General features: G+C 48.0%; 1 protein-coding gene and 1 pseudogene across 1 annotated transcript; both read right to left on the bottom strand.

Moving 5' to 3' along the window:
- Positions 1-925: 925 nt before the first annotated feature.
- B3GALT5 (beta-1,3-galactosyltransferase 5) lies at positions 926-1,861 on the bottom strand. The gene has a single exon (XM_063078947.1). The coding sequence runs from the start codon at positions 1,859-1,861 to the stop codon at positions 926-928; it is 936 nt and encodes a 311-aa protein (XP_062935017.1).
- Positions 1,862-15,186: 13,325 nt separating this feature from the next.
- On the bottom strand, positions 15,187-17,689 carry LOC134366626 (Krueppel-like factor 17; annotated as a pseudogene).
- Positions 17,690-22,582: the final 4,893 nt, after the last annotated feature.

Raw genomic sequence — 22,582 nt, 5'->3', positions numbered from 1 at the left:
TGCCCAACTGCCCTTCAGTTTGTGCTTAAAATCCTCAAGTGCTCCCCAGGCAGTCACCTGTCCCCATTGATTGAAGACAAGGACACGCAGAGCAGAGAGACTTGGAGGAGATGCTGTGCTCACTGGAAGGGCAGCAGTGTGGCCGGTCTCTGCAGTGGGCCATGCTTGGCAGTGGTTTCTGAGCCTGACTTAGGAATTTATAAAAACGGATTTCTGTCTGCAGCTGGGTGTTTCAGGGGGTGAGACCTGCAGCCCGACAGTCACATCTTCTGGAACATGCATTGGGATGTGCTGAGTACCCAGCTGCTAACACAGACTCAGGGCTCAGCCACATCCATCCCAGGGAGCAAAGGGAGCTGGGTGAGTTTGCTCATCCCAATCTCAGCACTAAAAAGCACAAGGCCTAGGAGTCAAGGTGGAAGTGACTCCAGAAAGGGACTGAAGGACACCAGCAGCAAGGCTTCCCCCCGAGCCTTTATCATCAGTGTCCTCTCCCATGGGAGGCGGCACAGCAGGGTGGACTGAGATAGAGGCTGACGACTGGGTCCTGAGAATGCTCGATTTCCATTCCTGCTCCAAGGATCATTGGCTGCAAGCCTTGGGACAAGTTACCATATCTCTCCTAGCTGCTGTTTCCTTCTCTGTAAAATGGGGATGACCACACCCACCACTTCTCATGGATAAAGACCCTGAAACAAGAAGATGCAGGTGTGTATCAAACACTTAGTGCAATGGCGCAGGTGCTGCAGAGACGGTGTCTGCTGCTGCTTGGTGCCCCCAGTGGCTTCATTCAAGTTTACATCCTAGTGTTCATTTGGAGCATTAAAAACAAGCATCCTCTTCCTCCCTCACTTCCTCCCCACCCCAATGACTGTCATCACCGGGGGTTAGCTGAAGTTCGTCCAGATGTGCCTCCAGGCTCCCCTCAGACAGCTGGGCAGTCTTCTCCTCGGGAACCCTCCAGAGCCTGCCAGTACAGCAGGAGATTGTGAGGCTTGACAAAGTGGCAGGCCACGACTCTCCTAAAGCGGCACACAGAAAAGCGTAGCCCCTCTGGGAAAAAGGTCTGCTCCGAGTGCAGCTCCATGGGTCTGATGTTCAGTTTCTGGAGGCAGAGCCCCACAAACACGTCTTCCAGCTTAAGGAAGGGGACGCTCTCAGACACGTTGTACACCTGACTCGCGATGTCACTGGAAAAGACGTAGCCAGTGCCCGAGCAAAAAGGCGGGTACTTGTCCCACGGATACTCATACTTACTGACAAACCACTTACTGAACCTCGTCCTGATGGGAAATTCATTCAGTTTCAAGTAGCCGGTGAAAAACCTGGCCGTCCTGTTCTTCCTCAGCAGCAGCTCAGTCAGGTACTCCACGTTCACGAACATGTCCGAGTCGGTCTTCATCACAAATGCCACCTGAGGGCAGAAGTGGTGGACCCACTGCAAGCCCATCATGGTCTTCAGAGTCAAGTTGTAGTACACATCCACAAAGTCCTTCTGGATGATGTCGCGGTGCTGCCGGCTCTCCTCGGCCACCGCCTGCCTTTCGGCCTGGCTGGCCGTGGTCCCCAGGAGGAACAGAGTCTTCGCTCGTCTTCCCCTCACAACCGCTTCTCTCCCCCACGTCTTCCGGATGGCCATGCGAGCAGCCAGCTGCTTGTGAGACGATGTCACCAGCAGGACAAGGAAGGGGGGGTTTTGCCGGCAGTCTATATCCGGGAGCTGAAGGAAGTCCCCACACTCTTTCTTGAAAACGAACAAGCCTTCTTTAAAAGGAGACGGATCGTACATGCTAAAATACAAACAAAGGGCCCCCAGAACCAAAAGGCAGATATACAGCAACCTCATCCGCTGGTAAGCCATCTGAAAGGAGCAAAATCGGATCATTAGACCTCAGAAGCACAAGGGTATGTTCAGCTTTACACTGGGGGCTGAGTGGGGGAAGAGACCCATGTTTCAGAAACTCGGGAGTCTCGCTGCGTACAGAAGTGGAGTGCTGTGGCTCAACAGTTAAACACAGAGGACTGCCAGCATCTTTGGTCCCGGCTCTGCAGCCACCCAGTCCTTAGCCTATGGGACTCTCAGATTCCCCGTCTATGGGATATGGCACCAGGTCTGTCACTACATCCTCCAGCTCTGCCCCTCTAGGCCTCCAGGATGAAGACACCCTGCAAGATTGGAAACCACATGTTCTAGATCTAAATTACGGACCCTCTGCACTCTTCTCTGATCTAATTAAGCATCATTCCATCATTACCCCAAAAGAAGCAAGTCTGGTTTTCCGGTTTGCACAGCTACCCTGGAATTCCATCCCTGCCAGCGGCTGTTATTTAGTTTTTTAGGTTACCTTCTAAAATCTCCTATCTGGTTCTTCCCTCTTTTGCCCACCCATCTCTGCTATTCTCAGCACGTTTCAGATCACCCATGTTAATGTCATAACATTAAGAAAGCGAATAACTCACTTTTTGCTGGGTAAGAGGAACCTCTGTTTTGAAAGCTAAGCCACAAGATAGATGCCAAGAGCCAATTGGTTTCAAAGAGCTTTCAGCGTGTAACGTTCCACACTATCTGGTTCTCCGCTTGGTTTGTTTACCGAAATAATGATTCTGTCATCGGGAACCACTAGAAAGAAAAGAAAATAGCGTCCTTTAAATGACTCATGATGTACCAGTAGGTCTTCACAATTTACTGTGTCTGTATTTTACTTTGCCACCTACTTATGTGACCTCGAGCAAGCATTTGAGCCTCACCCCAAGCCTCACTTTTCCTGTCTGTGAAATGAGTCCACTCAAGCAAACAAAGCCCACCTGGTAATCTACCTGTCCACACAATAATAATGTGCAAATATCTGAGAATCCTTTCAGGCCTAATAGGTTAAGATAGATAGTTTGTCTGCATAACTGAGTCTGTGGTTGATGCTTAAAGAATTTAACACAGAGAAGAAATCCATCCATTCTCTACTAAATAGCCTCGACTCTTTAAAGCGCTGTCCTGGGTGAGAAGATAGAAGGGACAGCAAGAAAAGAAATAAATGGAGGGCAACAAAGCATTGATTCTTTCGATGGAAAAAGAGTGCCTCAAAATTTCATCAAGTCAAAATTCTGTTCTAAATATATTCACCATAAAAGAAATGAAATAACCATGGAGCTTTCTGGAACCAGCTCACTCTCTGGGGACCCTTTTCCTGGAGCAGACTTAGCCTAGCTCCTGTTCTGCTTGGTACCCCCAAGAGTTGCTGTTCAACTGGAGATCCAAGACTCCACAGAAATCACTGCAGGAGGCAAAGAGCAGGTAAGAACTCATCTGAACCGTGCTCCAGGATGCAGAGAATTCTACTTCTTTATTTCTTTGTGAGATAGTTCATTTGCACTGCTAGGATGTATAGTTTTTTTTGGGGGGGGGAGCAAACTGCATTCACCCCACAATACATTTTGGAGAGAAACATAAAAACCACATGCAAGGGAAAGATGATATTTTTCTACTTTGCTTCCTTTCTTGGATAAATTTGCTCTTCATCAGGTTGCCTCATTAGCAAGCCTTAAGTTCTCATCCTCCCCAAGGTGCCTTTTCTCAGGACCCTTCATACAGAACTAAATTCTCAGGGATGAACCCTCATCTTACTCCAGCGATGGCCTCTCACTGGTCAGGGAATCATATTCCAGTGGGCCATAGCAGGTGCCACACCCAACTGGCCAAAGCCCCCTGGGGTCGTTTGTTTTCATGGGCAGTGGAAACATTTTTATTGTCTAAAGTGGAGTTAACAAGAAACGACCTCCAGAAGTTACACCTCAGAATCCCCATTTACAAAGCATTTGCATCTTTGATTCTGTTAAAAGGACCGGAGATCCAACCTTCCGCTGCAGGCGAATTGAAGAGGCACCCAGCACTGTCAGGAGACTAGAGACTGGAACAGTGTGCTTCTGCAAAGGGCAGGGGGTGCCCTCAGGTTCTGCCCCACCCCCCCCAGGCGGCATGGGTGGTGGAGCCCTTAGCACAAAGAGGCTTCTTTCTGCATTAGTCCATTTTCTGTCTCTGATAACAGGATGCTTGAAACTGGTTAATTTTTTAAGAAACAGAATTTATTTCTTGTAGTTTTGGAAGCTAGGAAGTCCACAGTCTAGGAACTATATCTGGTGAGGGCTTTCTTCTTGGTGGGGACTCTCTGCAGAGTCCCATGGCAATGCAGGGTGTCACATGGCGAGGGCTGAGCAGGAGCATATCCACATGCTTCTTCCTCACCTGATAAAGGGATCTTCCCACTCAGTGCAACTACTCATGCAAATCCTGATAACCCATTAAACCATGACCCACTAATCTATGAATGGATTAACCCATTCACAAGGACAGAGTCCTCATGATCCAATCACCTCCCAAAGTCCCCACCTTCCAAATACCACAGACTGATTTCCCACCCTCTTAACACTGTTACAGTGAGAATCAAGCATCAGTGAGTTTTGGGGGGACATTCAAACCATAGCGTTCATCTCACCTGGAACAGAGCATGAACAGGCACTACCTCTGCTATGGAAGCTCCGCCCTGAACACATCTAGACCAGACTGTGTGGCCAGCACAGCCATGGAATCTAGCAGACTCTCCATTCCAGGTATATTAGCCAGAGTTCTCCAGAGAGACAGACCAATAGGATATGTAGGTAGAGACAAATAGATGGATCAGAGGGGATTTGGGCTCATACAATTATGGAGGCTGAGAAGTCCCACAATAGGCCATGTACAAGCTAGGGACCCTGAGACACTGGTAGCATGGCTCAGTTCAGATCCAAAAGCCTCAGAACCAGGGAAGTCAATGGTGTAACTCTCAGTCCCACTCCAAAGGCCTGAGAATCTGGGAGAGGCAGCTATTTTAAGTCCTGGAGTCCAAAGGCCAGAGAGCCTGGAATTCTGATGTTGGAGAGAGAGAATGAGTTCACTTTTCCTGTACCTTTTTAGTCTATACCAGCCCCAGCCATTTGGATGGAGCCCACCCACACTGAGAGCGGGTCTTCCCACTCACTGCAACTACTCATGCGAATCTCTGGCAATACCCTCACAGATATGCCCAGAAGTAATTCTGTACCAGTTCTTGGGAATTCCTTAATCCAGTCAAGTTCACACCTAAAATTAACCATCACACCAGGCTCTGCTCTATAAACTGTGAACAACGTAGATGCGGATACAGCCTCGAAAATGGAGCGGATGAGTACTGCTCATGAATAGTAGACAATGACAGGCCCACCCCTCCCTTCTCCTCCACCTCCCACCCTCCGTGGCCTTTCTGCCTGGATCAATCTACCCACTCCAGCCTGATGCCTGGGTCACTGTGCCCCTTCTGGAGGGAGTGCCTGGAGGGCAAGGGGTATGTTTTATGCCCCTCCTAATACCCCAGTGGGCTGTGCACAGGTTAGATGCTGGGTGCATTTTGAATTGAAGTAGAGCAAGTAACACATGCACAGCAAGAGCCATTGGGGCAGGGGAGCCTGTCTGAGGGGAGACCTCCAAGTCCACATTTTAACCACCTCCCAGGTATGTGGAGGTTCCCAGGACACTCCCCAGGCCAGGTAGGGAGACCTAACCTTAAGCTTGACCTAAGACTACAGAGCATAGAGACAAATGGATTTGAAATCCACACCCCCAAGGTCTAGAGAGCTGAAGGGACAGCCTGGAAAGTTAAGTCTGAGGTGGCTGTGGAGAGGACCTCCTGGACCCAAAGGGAAAGATTTGGGGTGGAGAGTCAATGGCCAAGTCCAACAATGAGGCCAGTTAGAGGGCCCAGGGACCCATGGCATGTCCCCAGGGGCCCGTGGCCCTTGGCAGAGAGAGAACTAGGGAACATTCTGAGCCAGTTGGGTTGGCCATGTGAAGGATGTGGTATTTAAGCTGGTCCCTGAAAGATAGGTGTGATATAACAGGTGTATGGGGGGTGGGAATTCCAGACCAAAGGAACTCAGGGGGTGTGGCAGGTGGTGAAGAGAGCTGGGGTCCACCTTCAGAACACTCACTCCAGAGTCACTGCTATGCACCTTAGAAAACTCTCACCATTGCACAGGCCCCGGGAGAACCAAGAACCAAACAGCATCACCAGGAATGTACAGTGGACAACATCGGAGATTCCTGCTACCTGAACAATCCCGAGGTTCTCAAATCCAATGGGTGCCAGAATCACCCAGGGGACTCGTTAAAGACCCATCTTCAAAGGTTCCATTCCACAAAGGTTCTGATGAAACATGTCTGGAGCCCCAAAATATGCATTTTAACAAGTAAATTGTGGTGATTCTACCCTAGACTGGCCCTTCTGAAAAACACCAGTGGGTACTGCTTGTACACAACCAAACATGGGCACCACATCATAAATGAGTAAGGTCAAAGATCCCAGACCACCGCACCCACCGTAGTCTTTAACTGGGTTAGTTGTAGGGACTGAAAATATCCCTCACCCTTGGGGACACAGAGAAGAGTATGAGAGGAGCGGATGGGGATGAGATGCCTCTCCATTGGATACAGGAATAGGGAGTGAATGCCTGGGTCAGGCATGGGTTAGAGCCAGAGAAAAGCAATGACCTCCCGCAACTGACCCCATCCTGATGCCAGCCTGGACCAGCCTTTGGAGGCTAGGCCTGGGCCTTCTCAGAGGAAAGACATTTCATAAGGTGGATTTTCCACGAGACGAATGCAACTAAGCTTCCAGACCACTCACTGCCACTGTTTTCTTTTTCATAAAGAGGGCTTCCCCCACCCAAATTGCATAAGCTTCAGACATCATGAAACCTGGATTGCCCCTGGTATTAGGGAAAGGATCTCAAAGAGTAAGCCGGAGCAAGCAACCCAAGCACTCAAGGAACAGTGTGGAGTGAGATTCTCAGCAACTGCCCAGACCTATGCCAGGCTGGCAACTCCAAGCTCCTATGTGCTGTCCAGCTCCTTGCCTATCAGAGAAGGGCTGAGCAATACCATCAGAAGCCGAGGGGACTGTGCAGCTCTTTCAGTGTGATGGTTAATTTTATGTGTCAACTTGACTGGGCCATGAGGTGCCTAGACATTTGGCCAAACATTACTTTGGGACATGCCTGAGATTAACATGTGAATCAACAGATTGAGTGAAGCAGATGGCCCTGTCCAATGCGGGTGGGCCTCGTCCATCCCACAGAAGGACCGAATAGAACCAAAGACTGATGCTCCCATGAGTTAGAGGGAACTCTTCCTGCCTGACTGCTTGAGCTGGGACATGGGTCTTTTTCCATCTTCAGACTTGAACTGACACGTCAGCTCTTCTTGAGTCTCAAGCCTACCAGCCTTGGACTGGAACTTATACCATTGGCTCTCCTGGCCCTCAGGCATTCAGACTCAGACTGGAACTTCACCATCAACTCTCCTGGGTGTCTGGCTTGCTGACTGCAGATCTTGGGGCTTTTCAGCTTCCATAATTGCATGAGCCAATTCCTCATAATAAATCTCTCTCTCTACACACACACACACACACACACACACACACACACACACACAGTTCTGTTTCTGTGGAGAATCCTGACTAGTACATGCAGGGAGCCCCTGCATCTTCTGAGCAGCCTGTCAATGATGCTTCAAGGGCAGCTTATGTTGTTGAGGTGGCAAAGGGATCCTTCTGGAAGCATGTAGAAGAGTTGCTGGATCATGAAGAGGAGCAGGAAGCTACCTGAGTAAGATCCTCAAGAATTCACCCCAGAAAAGAGTGAGCAGAAGCACCTGAGGCACAGAGTAACCATGTCAGGAAAATCCATTTGTACCCTGATGATTCCTCTAAGCTGGCTGGTGGCCTGGGAAAATAGATGCATGAAAGCTCAGGATGTCTAGCCAATCTTACAACAAAGTTCAACAGTTTCCTTTACTAGAGGAATAAGCTGATATGCATTTTAAGAAAACTGACACAAGGATAGAAAAATAAAGCAACAAAGCAGAAGAGAGAACCCAGAAATAGACCCACACATATGTTGTCCCTGATAAAGGACAAATGCATCACAATAATTTAGTAGGTAAAGAGTGATCTTTTAATAAACAGTGCTGGGTCAATTTGATATTCACATGGAGAAAAAGAAGTACCTGACTCCTACCTCACATCATACATAAAACCCAAATCCATATAGACTGAGCACTTAAAGGTGAAAGTTACAGCAATAAATCTTTCAGAAGAAAAGTTTTCTGATCTTGGACTAGGTGATTCTTTTTAAACAGGACACAAAGCACACACCATAAAAGAAAAGGTTAACAAATGGAACTTCAACATAAATAAATAAATGAATGGAACTTCACAAGATACCAACAAGAGAGTGCAAAGGAAAGCCACAGATCGGGAGAATACATTTGCCATACATACCCCTGACAGATGACTGTTATCCTGAATACACTAAGAACATCCACAAATCAGCAAGGAAAGGGGAAAAAAAAACACCACAGTTTTAAAAAATGACTTGTGAAAGGATAGTTCACAAAAAGAAGATGTCCTAGTGGAAAAGAAAAAATGAGAACGGTCAACGTCATTAGTCATTAGAGGAAAGCAAACAAAACCACAGTGAAATACCACTGCTATCCATCAAAATGACCGAAATGATTTGGGTGGCAGTACCAGCACTGCAAAGAACGAGAAGCAATTGGACTTCTCTACCAAACACTTGGAAAGCTGTATCAACTACAGCTAAACCATGTGCTAAGACCTGGTAAGCCACTCCTGCACACATACCCAACAGAAATGACTGCTTATGTCCACCAAGAGATGCAGTCAAGAATCTTCACAGCAGCATTGCTCATAATTGACAAAAAATTCTGGGTCTAAACAGAAAAGAAAAACCAAACGGTAATTTGAACAGGTAAAGCTTAAGATAAAGGATAAGGTACTATAGTAAGGGATTTGAGTAATGAGAGTTTAACAGTTGCTATGGTTTGAACGTCCTCCCAAGCTCATGTTGGAACTTATCCCTAATACAGGATTTGAAAGGTGTGGCCTTTAAGAGGTGATTAGATCATGAGGACTATGTCCTTATGAATGGATTAATCCATTCATGGAGTAATGGGTTAATGGTTCAACAGGTTATCAGGGAGTAGACTGGGGGCTTTGTAAGGAGAGCGAATGAGCACTTTAAAAAGCGCTCCTGCCATTCTCATCGTGTGATAACCTGCATTGCCATTGGACCCTGCAGAGAGTTCCCACCCAGAAAAGAGCCCTCACCAGATGTGCTCCCTGGACCATGAACTCCCCAGCCTTCAAAACTCTAAGAAATAAATTTCTTTTTTTTTTCATAAATTATGCAGTTTCATGTATTCTGTTATAAGTAACAGAAAACAGACTAATACAACAGTAAAAAGTAAAAAAAAAAAACTCTAAAGAATATAGGAATAAGCACATTTGAGGAACAGCCACTGCCCCTACAGCTAAGATTGTGTACCCAAGGAAAACCTCTCAACCCCAGGGCTGAGATCTACACCTCACTGTAAGGGCACAGCCATGTCCACTGAATGGCAAAGAAGTCACAGGTTCCACATCAATGGAACATGCTTGAAATCCACCTTCTGGAACTTGCCAGAAATCTACCCTAAGGTTGCCCAGGATAGCCTTCTACCACAAGTTGTCTCACAGATGCACTCTGCCACAAAACCACCCAGGGGTGTGCCAGGGAGGCTTCTGTCTGCTGGGTGCTGCTGCAACACTGCAGGAGGCTGCCAAGCCATGGTCCCTGAACAGAGAAGGGAAAAAGCTTTCCTTACACAGTGCTTTCCAGGGCTGATTGCAGAAGAAAAAATATAAAAAGGGTCCAGATCCATTTCCACAGAGCAGTCAAAACCAGTAAGCTTGGAGCTGAGAGGCAATAAATTGATAAACAGCACAAGTGTAGTCAAGAAATTTCCATCAACAGTAGAATGGATAAATGAAATGCTACACAGCCATTAAAATAGACTATTGATACACACAGACTATTGATACACATGCTATGTATAAACCCAACAGACATTATGTTTAGGGAAAAGAGATAAACATGAAATAGTACACACTGAATGATTCCATTTATAAGAAGTTCAAAACCAGACAAAACTTATCAATGATGAAGGAAGTTAGAATATTGGTGACATTTGGTGGAGGATTATTGACTGGAAGGGGGCACAAGGAAACTTCTGGAAAGCTGGATACATTCCATTCTTGATCTGGATGGTGGTTACATGAATGTAAATATATGTAATAATTCATTGAGCCCTACAGCTAAGATTTGTGCACTTTGCTATATGTAAATTATACCACATTAATATTTTTACCCTGCGCTCTCCTGAGCTGGGACAGTGGGAGGCCAAGGTCGTCGGCCTCATCTCCCCACTGATACCCACAACCAGCACAGTGACAACCACCGAGCTGCCACAGGAAGAGCCCCACGCTTCCAAGCTGGGGCAGTAGGGGTGAGAGGGCTTCAGCCACACACCCCTGACATCTGCACCCAGCCTAGCAATGCCAAGACACTGCTGGAAGCCTCCTGGTCTCCCCTACAGGAATGAGGGGGGTGCCACAGGCCTCAACACCACCCCTCCTCTTTCCTCCTTCTTCCATCACATTTCCTTCCCCTTTCCCCTCTCCCCCTCCCCCCCAACTGCTCCACAACAACATCATAGAATGTAAAAAAATAATATTAATATATAAATAAACTTGAAAAATATATTTTTTAAAATAATTTTACTTAAAAATAAATCTCTGAAAAGGTGATAGCTTCTGTAGAATTGCCCAAATTTATTTAACCACGAATCTGATTTTTTCCACAGTGCATTTCATGAGCTGGTGTATACTGTATGACAAAGAAGACCCTGGGAAATAAGGTCTGGGGCTCACTTTTCATGTCAATTCTAAAGCACTCACAGCTGCTGTATTAGTCTGTTACTGTTGCTTATAACAAAATACTTGGAACTGGGTGACTTATAAAGAAAACAAAATTTATTGCTCACAGTTTCAGAAGCTGGGAAGTCCAAAGTCCAGGGAACACATCTGGTGAGAGCCTTGGTGGTGGCAACAGTGATGGCACAGTATCACATTGTGAAAATGGTGGAGCAGAGAGAGGTACAGACTCTTCATGCTCCCCTTTTAAAATCCTCTGAACCACACCCCTGACCACCATTTTTAATCCATTCACTACTGCATGGTCCTACAATCTAATCACCTCTTCAAGGCCCCACCTTTCAATTACCATAATAAGATTTCCCACCCTCTTAACACTGTCACAGTGGGGGTCAAATTTTGGGGGGAAACTCAGTCCAAGGCAGCTGCTATAACACATCAATTGGCCAGAGGTAGAAGGCAGGACCCTTGATCGAATTGGGAGATTTGCTATGATGATTCTTACAATGTCACTAATGGTGAAATTGGCACTTGCTCTGTTTTCCATTATAAATCAGCTTAAGAGGCCACAGAGGAGACACAGGAGTTCACTTGGGCTAATTGCAGACAGCCTGCTGGGATGGAAAGAACAAGGCGTGTGGAATCGAGGACCTTGTTGACAGCCGGGCTCAATCCCAGCAGTGCTATAGTGCGGCCCAAGGAACTCACATGCTCCACACCTACGTCCATGTCTCCAAACTGGGGTGACAATGCTGGCCTGGCCCGGTGGCTGGGAGGCACTGCTTATGTGGCAGTGATTATTTATGTCATGACTTTTCTTTTTCCAAAATTTTTCCAAATTTTATTAAGACCATAAACCTTCAGTTTGAAGTAGTTCAATGAATCCCAAACAGAGTAAACATTAAGTTCAAAACAACACAAAATCAGTCACTATATTGTTGGGAATAGATACATAGACATTAAAAACCGTAAAGAATAACAAAAGCAAGATTAAAAAAATTCAGGATAATAGTTACCTCTGGGGAGAGGGACAGGGGATTCAAAGACTTCAAATGTGTTAGTCACTTTTTCTAAAGTGACCTAAAGGGCAAAGAAGTACTTATTTTTATCATTATTCTTTAAATTGTATATGTACAAAATATTTTTGCATGTATGACAGATAACACAATAAATAGAAAATCAATGAAGTTCAAGTTCATCCATCCTACTTCTATTTTACTTATAACACAAGCCAGAAACCTGGGAGTCCCCCTTGACCCCTCCCTCACCAACCAAATCCAATTAATTATCACCTCCTACTTCTGTCTGTACCTCCACACTCTGGTCCAAGCCACCTTGACTGTCACCTAGAACACTGAAATCTCTCCCTCTCCCTTAAACCTCCACTCTAATCCGATCTCTACACAGCAGCCAAAGAAAACATTTTAAAATATGATTAATCCTGTCTCTCGACAACCTAAATCAGAAGCAACAGAGAGACAAGCAGATTGCCCAAGGCCACACAGCCAGCAATGGCAGAGGCAGGATTTAAAATCTACTAGTTCTGAGAGTCCAGGGTGTTTTACCCACGCACTTTCCTACCTTGGGTAATGCCAGGAGAGGCTTAGCTGCTGCCTAGCATATGATAATCTCTGGATAAAGGATAGATTTACTTCTCTAATCACCACCTCGCCTCCTTTGTCTGCCGAATTCCTAGTTACCCTTAACTCTGAGCTCAAACCACGCTTTCCAAGAAACACCTTCATACCCTTTGCCTATTGCACAAGTTTGGTATTTGTCCTCACAGCACTCTGTACATTTCTAATGACATCTTTCTCCACTGGACTATGACCTCTACCAGGCATGGCCTGTTTTGCCCATGACCTTAGCACACATCACACACACCCCTGACCACTCTCGTTCCTCCCCACTCTGGCCCCATTCCTCAGCAAAAGTGAGAGGTCACCCACCAGACTATCATCTTGCATCCCAGCAATAAGCAATCTAGCCTGCTGACCCTACCCACAAGACTGTGTGTAAGTCGTGTGGGGCAGGGGATGGGGACCAGCCCTGGCTCATCGAATCCAAGATGGCCTGCTCCATGGAAGGGACCTGGTGTCTGGGTAGGAATAAAAGAAACTTTGGGTACCCAAGATCCCAATTGCTGGGACCAGGGACTGGGTCACAAATGATCCCCACCTGCCCCTATTTTTTAATCACATTCACTCCTCTCATTTGGAGTTTGGGTAGAAGGCAGCTGAATGCCCACTCCAGGTGTGCTGGGGCCACTAGCAACACAGACAAATGCAGTCATGCAGGACGAGGTCGGGGTAGGTGCAGGAGGGCAGGGGCAGGCACTGCCAAGGCTGTGGAGTGTCCCCAGAGGCCCAGAACAAGTTTGACCTGCAGAGGTCCAGCTCCTCTCCTTGGCAGCACTGAGCACATTCAGAATTTTTGTCCGTGATCTTTCTGCTCAGCAACAGAGATAGGTCCCTTCACGCATCTCTGAGTCCATAGTGTCCAGCACAGGACATGACCAAGGGCATACATCCAGGCAATGGGAGGTACAGCTAACCCCATGAATCCTTCAGGCCCGACTCAATCACCTCCTTGGGAATCTTTCTTCCCCGACACACCCTTTGGTGTCTCTGTGCTCCTCACCATGGGTCCTCACAGCCTTGGTGCTCTCTGTATTGTGGACTCAAAAAACATTTGTCAAATGAATAGAAGCTTGCAGGGTGACTCTGAGCAGGTATCTGGCCCAGGAATACTCTTTGAAGCCTCTTCATTCACCTGTTCAGTTTATTGCAATATTTGAGGGTTACTAGATGTTCCACTCTCTTAATGGGCTTAAGGGTCACCTCCAGAAAGCCTTTCTGACCTTCCCCTTCAGAGGCTCCTTTTCCCCATGGCCACTGCACCTAGATGGACCCCTCAGACCCTAGACCAAGATGACCTCTTGAGCACAGGAATCAGACCCGATGGATCTCTCTGTGACCATCACCTGGCAGTGCTTGGAATCAGGCTGGGCTCAGGCAACAGCTGTAGAAGGCACCATCTCTTAGGGAACAGACCCACCTCTGGAGCAGACAGAATCCTGGCTGGGATCCCAACTCTGCCATTTGATTGCTTGGCCAAGTTGCTTTCTCACTGTTAGCTTGCCAGCCAATAAAATGGCCTGCTGAGTCCAGAAACGAGGTACTAAACTACCTGGCTGAGTTGCCAGAATAGTTACCATTCCCTCAACCCCAGGGGAGAGCAGGGCAGGATAGGCCCTTTAATATCTGGTACGTGGTAGTCCAGGTACCTGGGCTAAAGCAGGGGGAGGGGGGGAGGAGGTACAGTGGGATTCATCCTGAGATGCCCTCATCTAATGTGCTCCTCTACCCCTCCCCCCCCAGGTCACCTAGAAAACAGCCCAAAACAAGAATGAAATACTGATGTTCTATTTGGAAGGTGCAAAACAGGTGCAAGCATAGTGATGCAAGGTGACACATTTCCAGGCTGGGCACTGCTCCGTGACAAGCCTGAAGAGGCACAGCAGGTGTGTCTGCCAGCTACTTGGGGGACTCCCCATAAGCTGTACTGTTTGGAGAAATCGCACCTTGTAGCAATTCACGGAAGGGAGGTAAAAAGGAGATTTATCTGCCTAGCTCTCTCTTACGTCTCATTTCCCAGTAGTCAAATTTTACCCCCTGTGTATGAATTCCCCACACTTCTAGGCTGCTAGCGGCCTCGTGGGATGCCAGACCCCATGTCCTGTGGTGGGGCATTCCATCCAGGTCTGGAAGTGGTGGAAGAGATGGAAACTCTGGGAATGGGGCTGGCAAGTGCCAGAGAGAATCTGATGTGGTATACACCACATGTCCAATACAGTCCAACACTGTTTTTCACATTTTCCGGAAAAGGAAACAGGGAATAGTGATCAAAAACCTTTCCCAAGGTCGCATGGTTAGTAAGTGGGAAACTCAGGATTTGAACATAGTCTGGCTATGGAAACTGTGGAAGACCAAAATAAAGAACTTGGATTTTCTGTAGCGGGCAAAGGAGAGTCACTAAAGGGTTTCCAGCTGGGGGATGACATGAGATAAAGAGCTTTTTGATAAAGCTCACAATCTACCGTGTTCCGTCTTCCCATCTGGCTAAACTGAGGCAGAAGTAGGTGGCCCCAGAGAGGTGAGGGCATCCAAGACAGTTTAGAGTGTTCTGAGGAAACTGTGACAGGGTCCGGAGCTTCATTTGGGCTTTGACACCCCCTCGTGATCTTTCTGTCGTGATCTAAGCCTGTCTATGCCTACCAAAAGGATGAGCTTGGTCAGAAGCAGGCAGGACCTGGGCAAAGAAGCCAAACTGAGGGGATGAGGAGACTGACCTAAAGACCAGCAGCAAAAGTACCCTCCATCTGTTCATGGTTGGCCAGGGGGTCTGGAGATTCCGGCATCTGCTGATGAATCCTTTGGTGTTCCTGAGGTGATCAGAGCTCATGAACGGCCAGCTGCGCTGATCACATCTGTGTGGTCGGTATTTGGTGTGGATCCTCATATGTCGTCCAAGCTCATCAGAACAGAAGAAAGACCACACACAACCCTCCCAGTGGCATTTATAGGGCCCTCACCTGTGTGCTTGTGTTGGTGATTCACAGGTGTGAGTGCCTGGGATAAGTCTGTCCACAGTTCTCATACTGGCAGCGCTAGGCCTTGAATCTGGGGGTCCCCTCCTGCACGTCCTTTCCTGGGCTCCGGAGTTCTGCTCTGCTCTCTATGGAGCAGGTATGGGCTGCTCAGGTAAGAAGGGGTCTTCCTGGGAGTGTGGCTGGCTCACATGAGAGTCCTGGGATTCTAAAACCAGCAATGATTGGGACCCAGTTGGGGACATCCCAAGGTGGTGGGGATCATTTGAGCCAGAAGGAGAGCAGAGCCCGGGCCTCAGCGGAAGGCCTGGTTGGGGCCAGTAACATTTCAGGTGCTACAGAGGGTGTGTTACAAGGTACTGTTGGAGGGCCCGCATAAGGAATTGTTGGGGCCGTGCTGTGGGACATCAGTGGGATTCCACTAGAAGCTGAGTCTGGCAGCACAATAGGGGGCATCCTTAGATTCCCATTGAAGGTCATGGCCACCCCTGGAATACTAGGTTCTCCTAAGGGCATCATCTGGAGCCCTTTGAAAATCATCATCACTGGCTGGGAGGGAGACACTCCCTGACAGTAACTCATCTGGGAAGGAGTGAGAGTCACTTGGGGGCAGCAGCCCACACCATGCTCAGGCAGTGACATACTGAAGTGTGCCCCCACTTCACCGGCATTCTTCCTGGGTGCCTCAGCAGTCACCAAGCGGGCCCTTGACATCTCTGTGCCCTGAGGAAAGTGCTGAATGCCTGGTGGGCCACAGTTCCAAGAGCTGTGCACTCTACTGCTTCTGGAAGATGGAGACACATCCAAGATGGACAGTGGCTTCTCATTATCAGGCAAGGCTGGCGCATAGCCTGCTCCTGGTTCAGCTCCTCAGCCTCCTCTTTCTCAGCCTGGGATCGGCTGCTCCTTGGGACTGTGTGGTTCCACAGAGCCACTTCAGACCACGGGGAGGCCAGCCACCACCTATGTCATGACTTCTAACCAAAGTGCGTCCATTGGTAGCACCAGTGGCATTTAGCAACAACAGCTCTGTTCTGCCCTCCAGTTCCACCTTGCCAGCCAGGGGCCCTCTGCCCACCACCTTTTCTGTTATGTGACAAGCGGGGTGCACTTTCCAGGGGAAGTGTGGTCTAGAAGTTGCTCTGAGAGCCTCACTCCTCATCACTGCTCATGTCCCAGGTCTCCTCCTTAGGCACCTGGAGTGAGAGCACAGCCAAGTGGATACCTGCCCCTCGGAGGACAAGGACCTGCCCCTGGAGAGCTGGTGAGAGGAGCAGAATTGGGCCTCATACGGTTTGCTGCAGGAAGTAAGTTCTTCCTGAAGTCAGCTAAGGAGCCACAAGCCCCCCACGGACAATTTTGTAACATGGGTCCTTTTAACAGTCAAGTGAAGCCTGTGAACGTCTTCTCTAAATAATGGTTTTATATTTATAAAATAAAACTGTAAAATTACAAAAGAATTCAATTATGCTAAAATATGTTAATCAAAATATTTTTTAAAGTGATCCAGAGTACTATATACTCTTCTTAATTACTGCTTTTAATAAGGATTTCTAGCTCCAGGTCTAGCAGAAGCTACCTTTGCTTCGAGGGCAGGATGAGTTTCACCAGCATTTGGAGATGTCCAAAATTACTATAGCATGATATGAAAATATAGGTGATTTCTTTCAGTGCCAAAATCAAAAGCTCCACTACTGTGGGTCAGTGCTTGTCAGTGCCCTGGGCTGAGCCCACACTGGCCCTGCACACGGAGGTGTTGAGGGCGCCTGTGGTGTCCCCTTTGGTGAGAAGGGAATCTCAACCCAGGAGGGACGGTTTCCTTCTCTGCCTTCCCCATCAGCTCGTAGCAGCTCATCCAAGAACTGTCGACAAAAACCCCATTCATTGCCAGCCTCTCATGCTACAGATGCTGCTGTGGGCCACTGTGGGAAGCTCCGGTAGGGACCTGCCTGCACCAGTGTGGCCTCAGGAGTTTCCCAGGCCATCTTTTGAAGCTGACCAGTGAAGACGGGGAGACACACTGGTGGAAGGGGTTTTAGTGTGGCCCACAGCTGTCACTGAGGGAGACAGCCCTGGACCTTCATCTCCACCTTTCCCACTGCTTCAGACACCTCTTCTGAAGGCCTCCTGGGTGCCAACAGGGGTGCAGACGCTGGGGTCCGTGATGAAGAAGACTCACCTGTGAGGGGCTCACGGCTCTCAGGATGCACAGAGCCTGAAGGATGGCACGACACAGCAATGGCATGTTTGAAGCCAACAGAGACACCAGTTAGGCTCCTCTGAATCCTCTTCCCAGCCAGTCCTGCACCTCTGGACTCCTGTGTCTGTCTCCGCACTGCCCAGTGTTAGCAGGAATCCTGCTAAGTCAGCTTAGCCAGAACCCCCGACCCCTGAGGTTTCCTCCTAGTAACTTTCCATCCACCGACACCTCCACCTGCTCCTTGGCTACAAATCCCCTCTCTCCACACTGTACTCAGAACTGAGCTCAGTTTTATGCTGAGTTCTCTTTTCCCTGACTGAAATAGTTCCTAAATAAAATCTGTTTCTACTGCCTTAACTCCTGAATAGGTCTGGTTTTTCTTTAACAGGGCAGGGAGAGGACAGAGGTCCCGCCTGGGAATGTTCAGGGACAGCTGCTCTCAAGAGGCCGGCAGGCAGAGGCAGGGGATCCAGAAGGGCCTGGTGGGTTCCAGAAATGATGCAAGGTTGGAGACCAGGTATGGTGAGCTCAGGGTGGCCCCGAAGAGTGCAGGAGTACTCTGGATGAGGACGTCAAGGGTCTGCAGGGCTCGTTGAGGCTTTACAGGTTGGAGTCTGGAGTCCGATGGGCCTCTCTCTCTCCTGTCCACCAACACTACAGAGAAGCCTCCACACATGACAGCTCCAACCAAACTAACTGACTGAGGAGAAAAGGGCCAGGGATTCAGCAGATGATCGCTGGTCACAGAATCGATGAGTTTAGAGCTGAAGGCATTTTAAGGACTGTCTTAGCCAGCTCAGGCTACCATTACAACACCACAGGCAGGGAGGCTTAAATAAAAGACATTTATTTTCTCACAGTTCTGGAGGCTACAAGTCCAAGATCAGAGTGCTAGCATGGTTGGGGTCTGGTGAGGACCCTCTTCCTGGCTTCCAGACACCCACCTTCTCACTGTGAGGACATAGTGGGGAAAGTGAAAGACAGAGGAAGCTCCCTGGGGTCTCTTTTTATATGGACAGTAATACCATCATGAGGGCCTCACCCTCATACTTCATCTAAACCTAGTTACCTTCTGAAGTCTCCATCTCCACCAGTGCCTCAGGGCCCGCCCAGTGACCTGAAGCAAGGAGAAGTGGACTGGACCTCTCTCCCGCAACCAGGCACACTGTGCCAGCGCCTCAGGGCCTGCCCGGGGTCCCGAAGCATGGAGAAGGGGACCGGACCTCTCTCGCACAACCAGGCACACCTAGCCAGCACCTTGGGTCCTGCCCAGTGACCCAAGGTATGGAGCCAGGGACCAGACCCTCTTCCCACAACCAGGCACACCATGTCAGCACCTCAGGGCCTGCCCAGGGACCCAAGGCATGGTGAAGGGGACTGGACGTCTCTCCCACAACCAGGCACACCAAGCCAGTGTCTCAAGGCCTGCCCAGGGACCCGGGGCATGGAAAAGGGGACCAGACCACCCTCCTACAATGAGGCACGCTAGCACCTTGGAGCCCACCCAGGGACCCAGGGAATGGAGAGGGGAACCGGACCTCTCTCCCACAACCAAGCACACCACGCCAGCACCTCGGGGCCTGCCCAGGGTCCTGAAGCATGGATAAGGGGACTGGACCTCTCTCCCACAACCAGGCACACTGTGCCAGTGCCTCAGGGCCCACCCAGAGACCCGGGGCATGGAGAAAGGGACTGGACCCCTCTCCCCCAACCAGGCACACCGAGCCAGCTCCTTGGGTTTCACATGGCGACCTGAGGCATGGAGAAGGGGACTGGACACACCTCCCACAACCTGGCACATGGCACCAGCAACTTGGGGCCTGCCCAGGGACCAGAGACATGGAGAAGGGGACCAGACACACCCCACAACCAGGCACACCACCAGTGCCAAGGAGCATACCAGAAACAGCACCTCCATGTAGGTGGCCCACTGCAGCCTCCACAATAACCATGGCTGCCGCAAAAGTGACTAGACACCACAAGCACCACGCAAATGGTCCACCAACCACTGGAGAGCATTCACACAAGGAGAGTCACCAGCAGAGTCAAAGAAAAGAAGAGGATGTCTCTTTCCACAAAGCCCATTTCAGAGTGACAGAAGCAGCATCTGCTCTATGATAATATTGGGGGACCGGATCACATCTCTCAGCATTGGACAGGTCATCTAGGCAACAAGTTAACAGAGTAACCATTATTCTTTCAGAAGGAGAGAAGAAATCTAGGGTAATGGGGGGGGGGAATGGAGGAAGGGGAGAGATTGGACAAGGGGCATAAAGCATAATTACAATTTGTAACAACACATATGCTAGTAGTATTGATTTGATCAACACATCTCAATGTTCAACCCCTAAAATATGTATAATTGATTTTGATTCAATAAATAAAATAAATTTAAAAAACAAAACAAAACAAAAAAAAGTCCCCATCTCCAAATACTGTCACATTGGGGGTCAAGGCTTCCACATATGAATTTGGGGGGGATGCAATCAGCCCATAGCAAGGATCATCTCCCTACATTTATTGAGCACCTACTATATGCAGAGGATGGTACTGGTCACAGTGAGGAGTCTCCTTGGATTTCCCGCAAAGGCAGGGAGGGTGGACGTGCACCCCGACCTCACTACCAGAGGACGGTATTGTGCTTTTCCAGTTGCGAGTCCTGCTGGGAAGGTATATTTGACCTTCTAGACTCTTATTCTCTCCTGAACATGGAGAAGACGATCTCACCTGGCCTCGGGACTCGGACTCAGACAGTGAGAGACGTGAACGTGCTATGCAGGGTCTGTACTCCATTCGGTTTCTGTCCCCTCACTCCGCAGTCTACCCCCTCTGATGATCTCAATATTTCATTTTAAAAAATTTCTTTAAGTGCCTTATGTGCAGCTCCCAATCCCTAAGCAACCAAGAGCCTCAACTTTTATAACATGATTGCTTTAAACCTCTGATGCATTCTTTTCTGAACAACAGCCCAAACAGCCCTGAATAATCTATTGAACAAGTCTGTCCACAGTGTCAAAAAGAACAAAAATATGGCTTCCATAGATTTAAGACTGTCAATCTAAGTAAATAAGCTTCTGATTACTTCAACAAGCTAAGAATCATAGCACTAGGGTCTTTCTTCTGACCAAAAACCAAACAAAACAAATTAATAACATGGCAAAAAAGGATCATCAGAATGTCATTAACAGGGCTGCTAACTCTTCTGTACAACCAACCATGTGGAAAGATCTGAACGTTTTGTAAAAGCTCTTTGACTGTCTAGAGTTAATGAAATAAAGGAAGGACAGTACCATTAGCCGTACATAAAACACCTTGAAAACAAAGACAAGAGATTTCTCTCAAAGAACTTCTTCTCCCCAATTATTCTGGAAGCCTGTGGCCCTAATGGTAGAGTCATAGAATTGAGGTGCTTGAGCAAGGTCTCTATTAAAAAATCTGAGAGTCAGCATCCGGGAAATGCAAATCAAAACCACACTGAGATACCATCTAACCCCAGTTAGGATGGCTAAAATCCAAAAGACCCTGAACGATAAATGCTGGCGAGGTTGCGGAGAAAAAGGAACTCTCATACATTGTTGGTGGGACTGCAAAATGGTGCAGCCTCTATGGAAAATGGTATGGAGGCTCCTCAAACAATTGCAGATAGATCTACCTTATGACCCAGCTATCCCACTGCTGGGAATATACCCAGAGGAATGGAAATCATCAAGTCGAAGGTATACCTGTTTCCCAATGTTCATCGCAGCACTTTTTACAATAGCCAAGAGTTGGAACCAGCCCAAATGTCCATCATCAGATGAGTGGATACGGAAAATGTGGTACATCTACACAATGGAATACTTCTCAGCTATAAAAACGAATGAAATACTGCCATTTGCAACAACATGGATGGACCTCGAGAGAATCATATTAAGTGAAACAAGTCAGGCACAGAAAGAGAAATACCACATGTTCTCACTTATTGGTGGGAGCTAAAAATTAATATATAAATTCACACACACACACACACACACACACACACACACACAAAAAAAAAAAAAAAAAAAAAACCCGGCGGGGGGGAGAAGATATAACAACCACAATTACTTGAAGTTGATACGACAAGCAAACAGAAAGGACATTGTTGGGGGGGGAGGGGGGAAGGGAGGAGGGAGGGAGGTTTTGGTGATGGGGAGCAATAATCAGCCCAATGTATATCGACAAAATAAAATTTTTAAAAAAATAGGTAATTCAAATAAAAAAAAAATCTGAGAGTGACAGGAATTGAGCGTGCAAAACACAGGTACAGGGTTGGAAAAGGAAGAGAAAGATTGGAAACAAGGGAGGATGATCATTCTGGAAACCGCAGCCTGCCCAGATCTCAATTCACATGAAGCACCCTAAATGTCAGACAAGGGAAGCAACCTCCGGTCCAGGTGATTGTGTCACATGAAACCATCGTAACTAGAAAATCGGTTTCCTGACAAGCAAGTTTGGCAATCTCTAAGACGAAGACCAAGGAACTCCTCAGGTTGGCAGAGACCTGCTCACCAGATCCAGATGACCTCCCCTGCCTCTCCACCCCCAGGCCAAGATTGATTCCGTGCAGTCCCTTGACCAACCCTCTTCTTTGCTTTGTCCCTTCCCTCCCTGTGTTTGTCATCTTTTCCCCATGCCCAACCCCCGCTTCTGCTCAGCCAACTCTTGCTCACTCTTAATCGTGAATTCTCAACAAAGCCATTCCTTTCTGTGCTCCACACAGCACCAATTGTATTATACTGTATCCATTTAATTAATAGGCTAATGTTGTAATTAATTATTTGTACAAACCTTGGAATACCACCCACGTTTCCCACTCGTCAATAACTCCAGAAAGACAGCAAGGACCTTCTTCTGTATTTTTGACCATTGCAGTGTCTGCCATATACAGGATTTGGCACATCGAAGCCCAGTGGATAG

Source organism: Cynocephalus volans, chromosome 1, assembly GCF_027409185.1.
Source record: "Cynocephalus volans isolate mCynVol1 chromosome 1, mCynVol1.pri, whole genome shotgun sequence".
Classification (NCBI taxonomy): Eukaryota; Metazoa; Chordata; class Mammalia; order Dermoptera; family Cynocephalidae; genus Cynocephalus; species Cynocephalus volans.
Note: the sequence above shows the minus strand (reverse complement) of the source record. Positions and strands in the feature narration are given on the sequence as shown.

Coding starts and splice junctions, on each gene's coding strand:
- B3GALT5 (XM_063078947.1), bottom strand. CDS start 1,861: ATGGCTTACCAGCGGATGAGGTTGCTGTATATCTGCCTTTTGGTTCTG.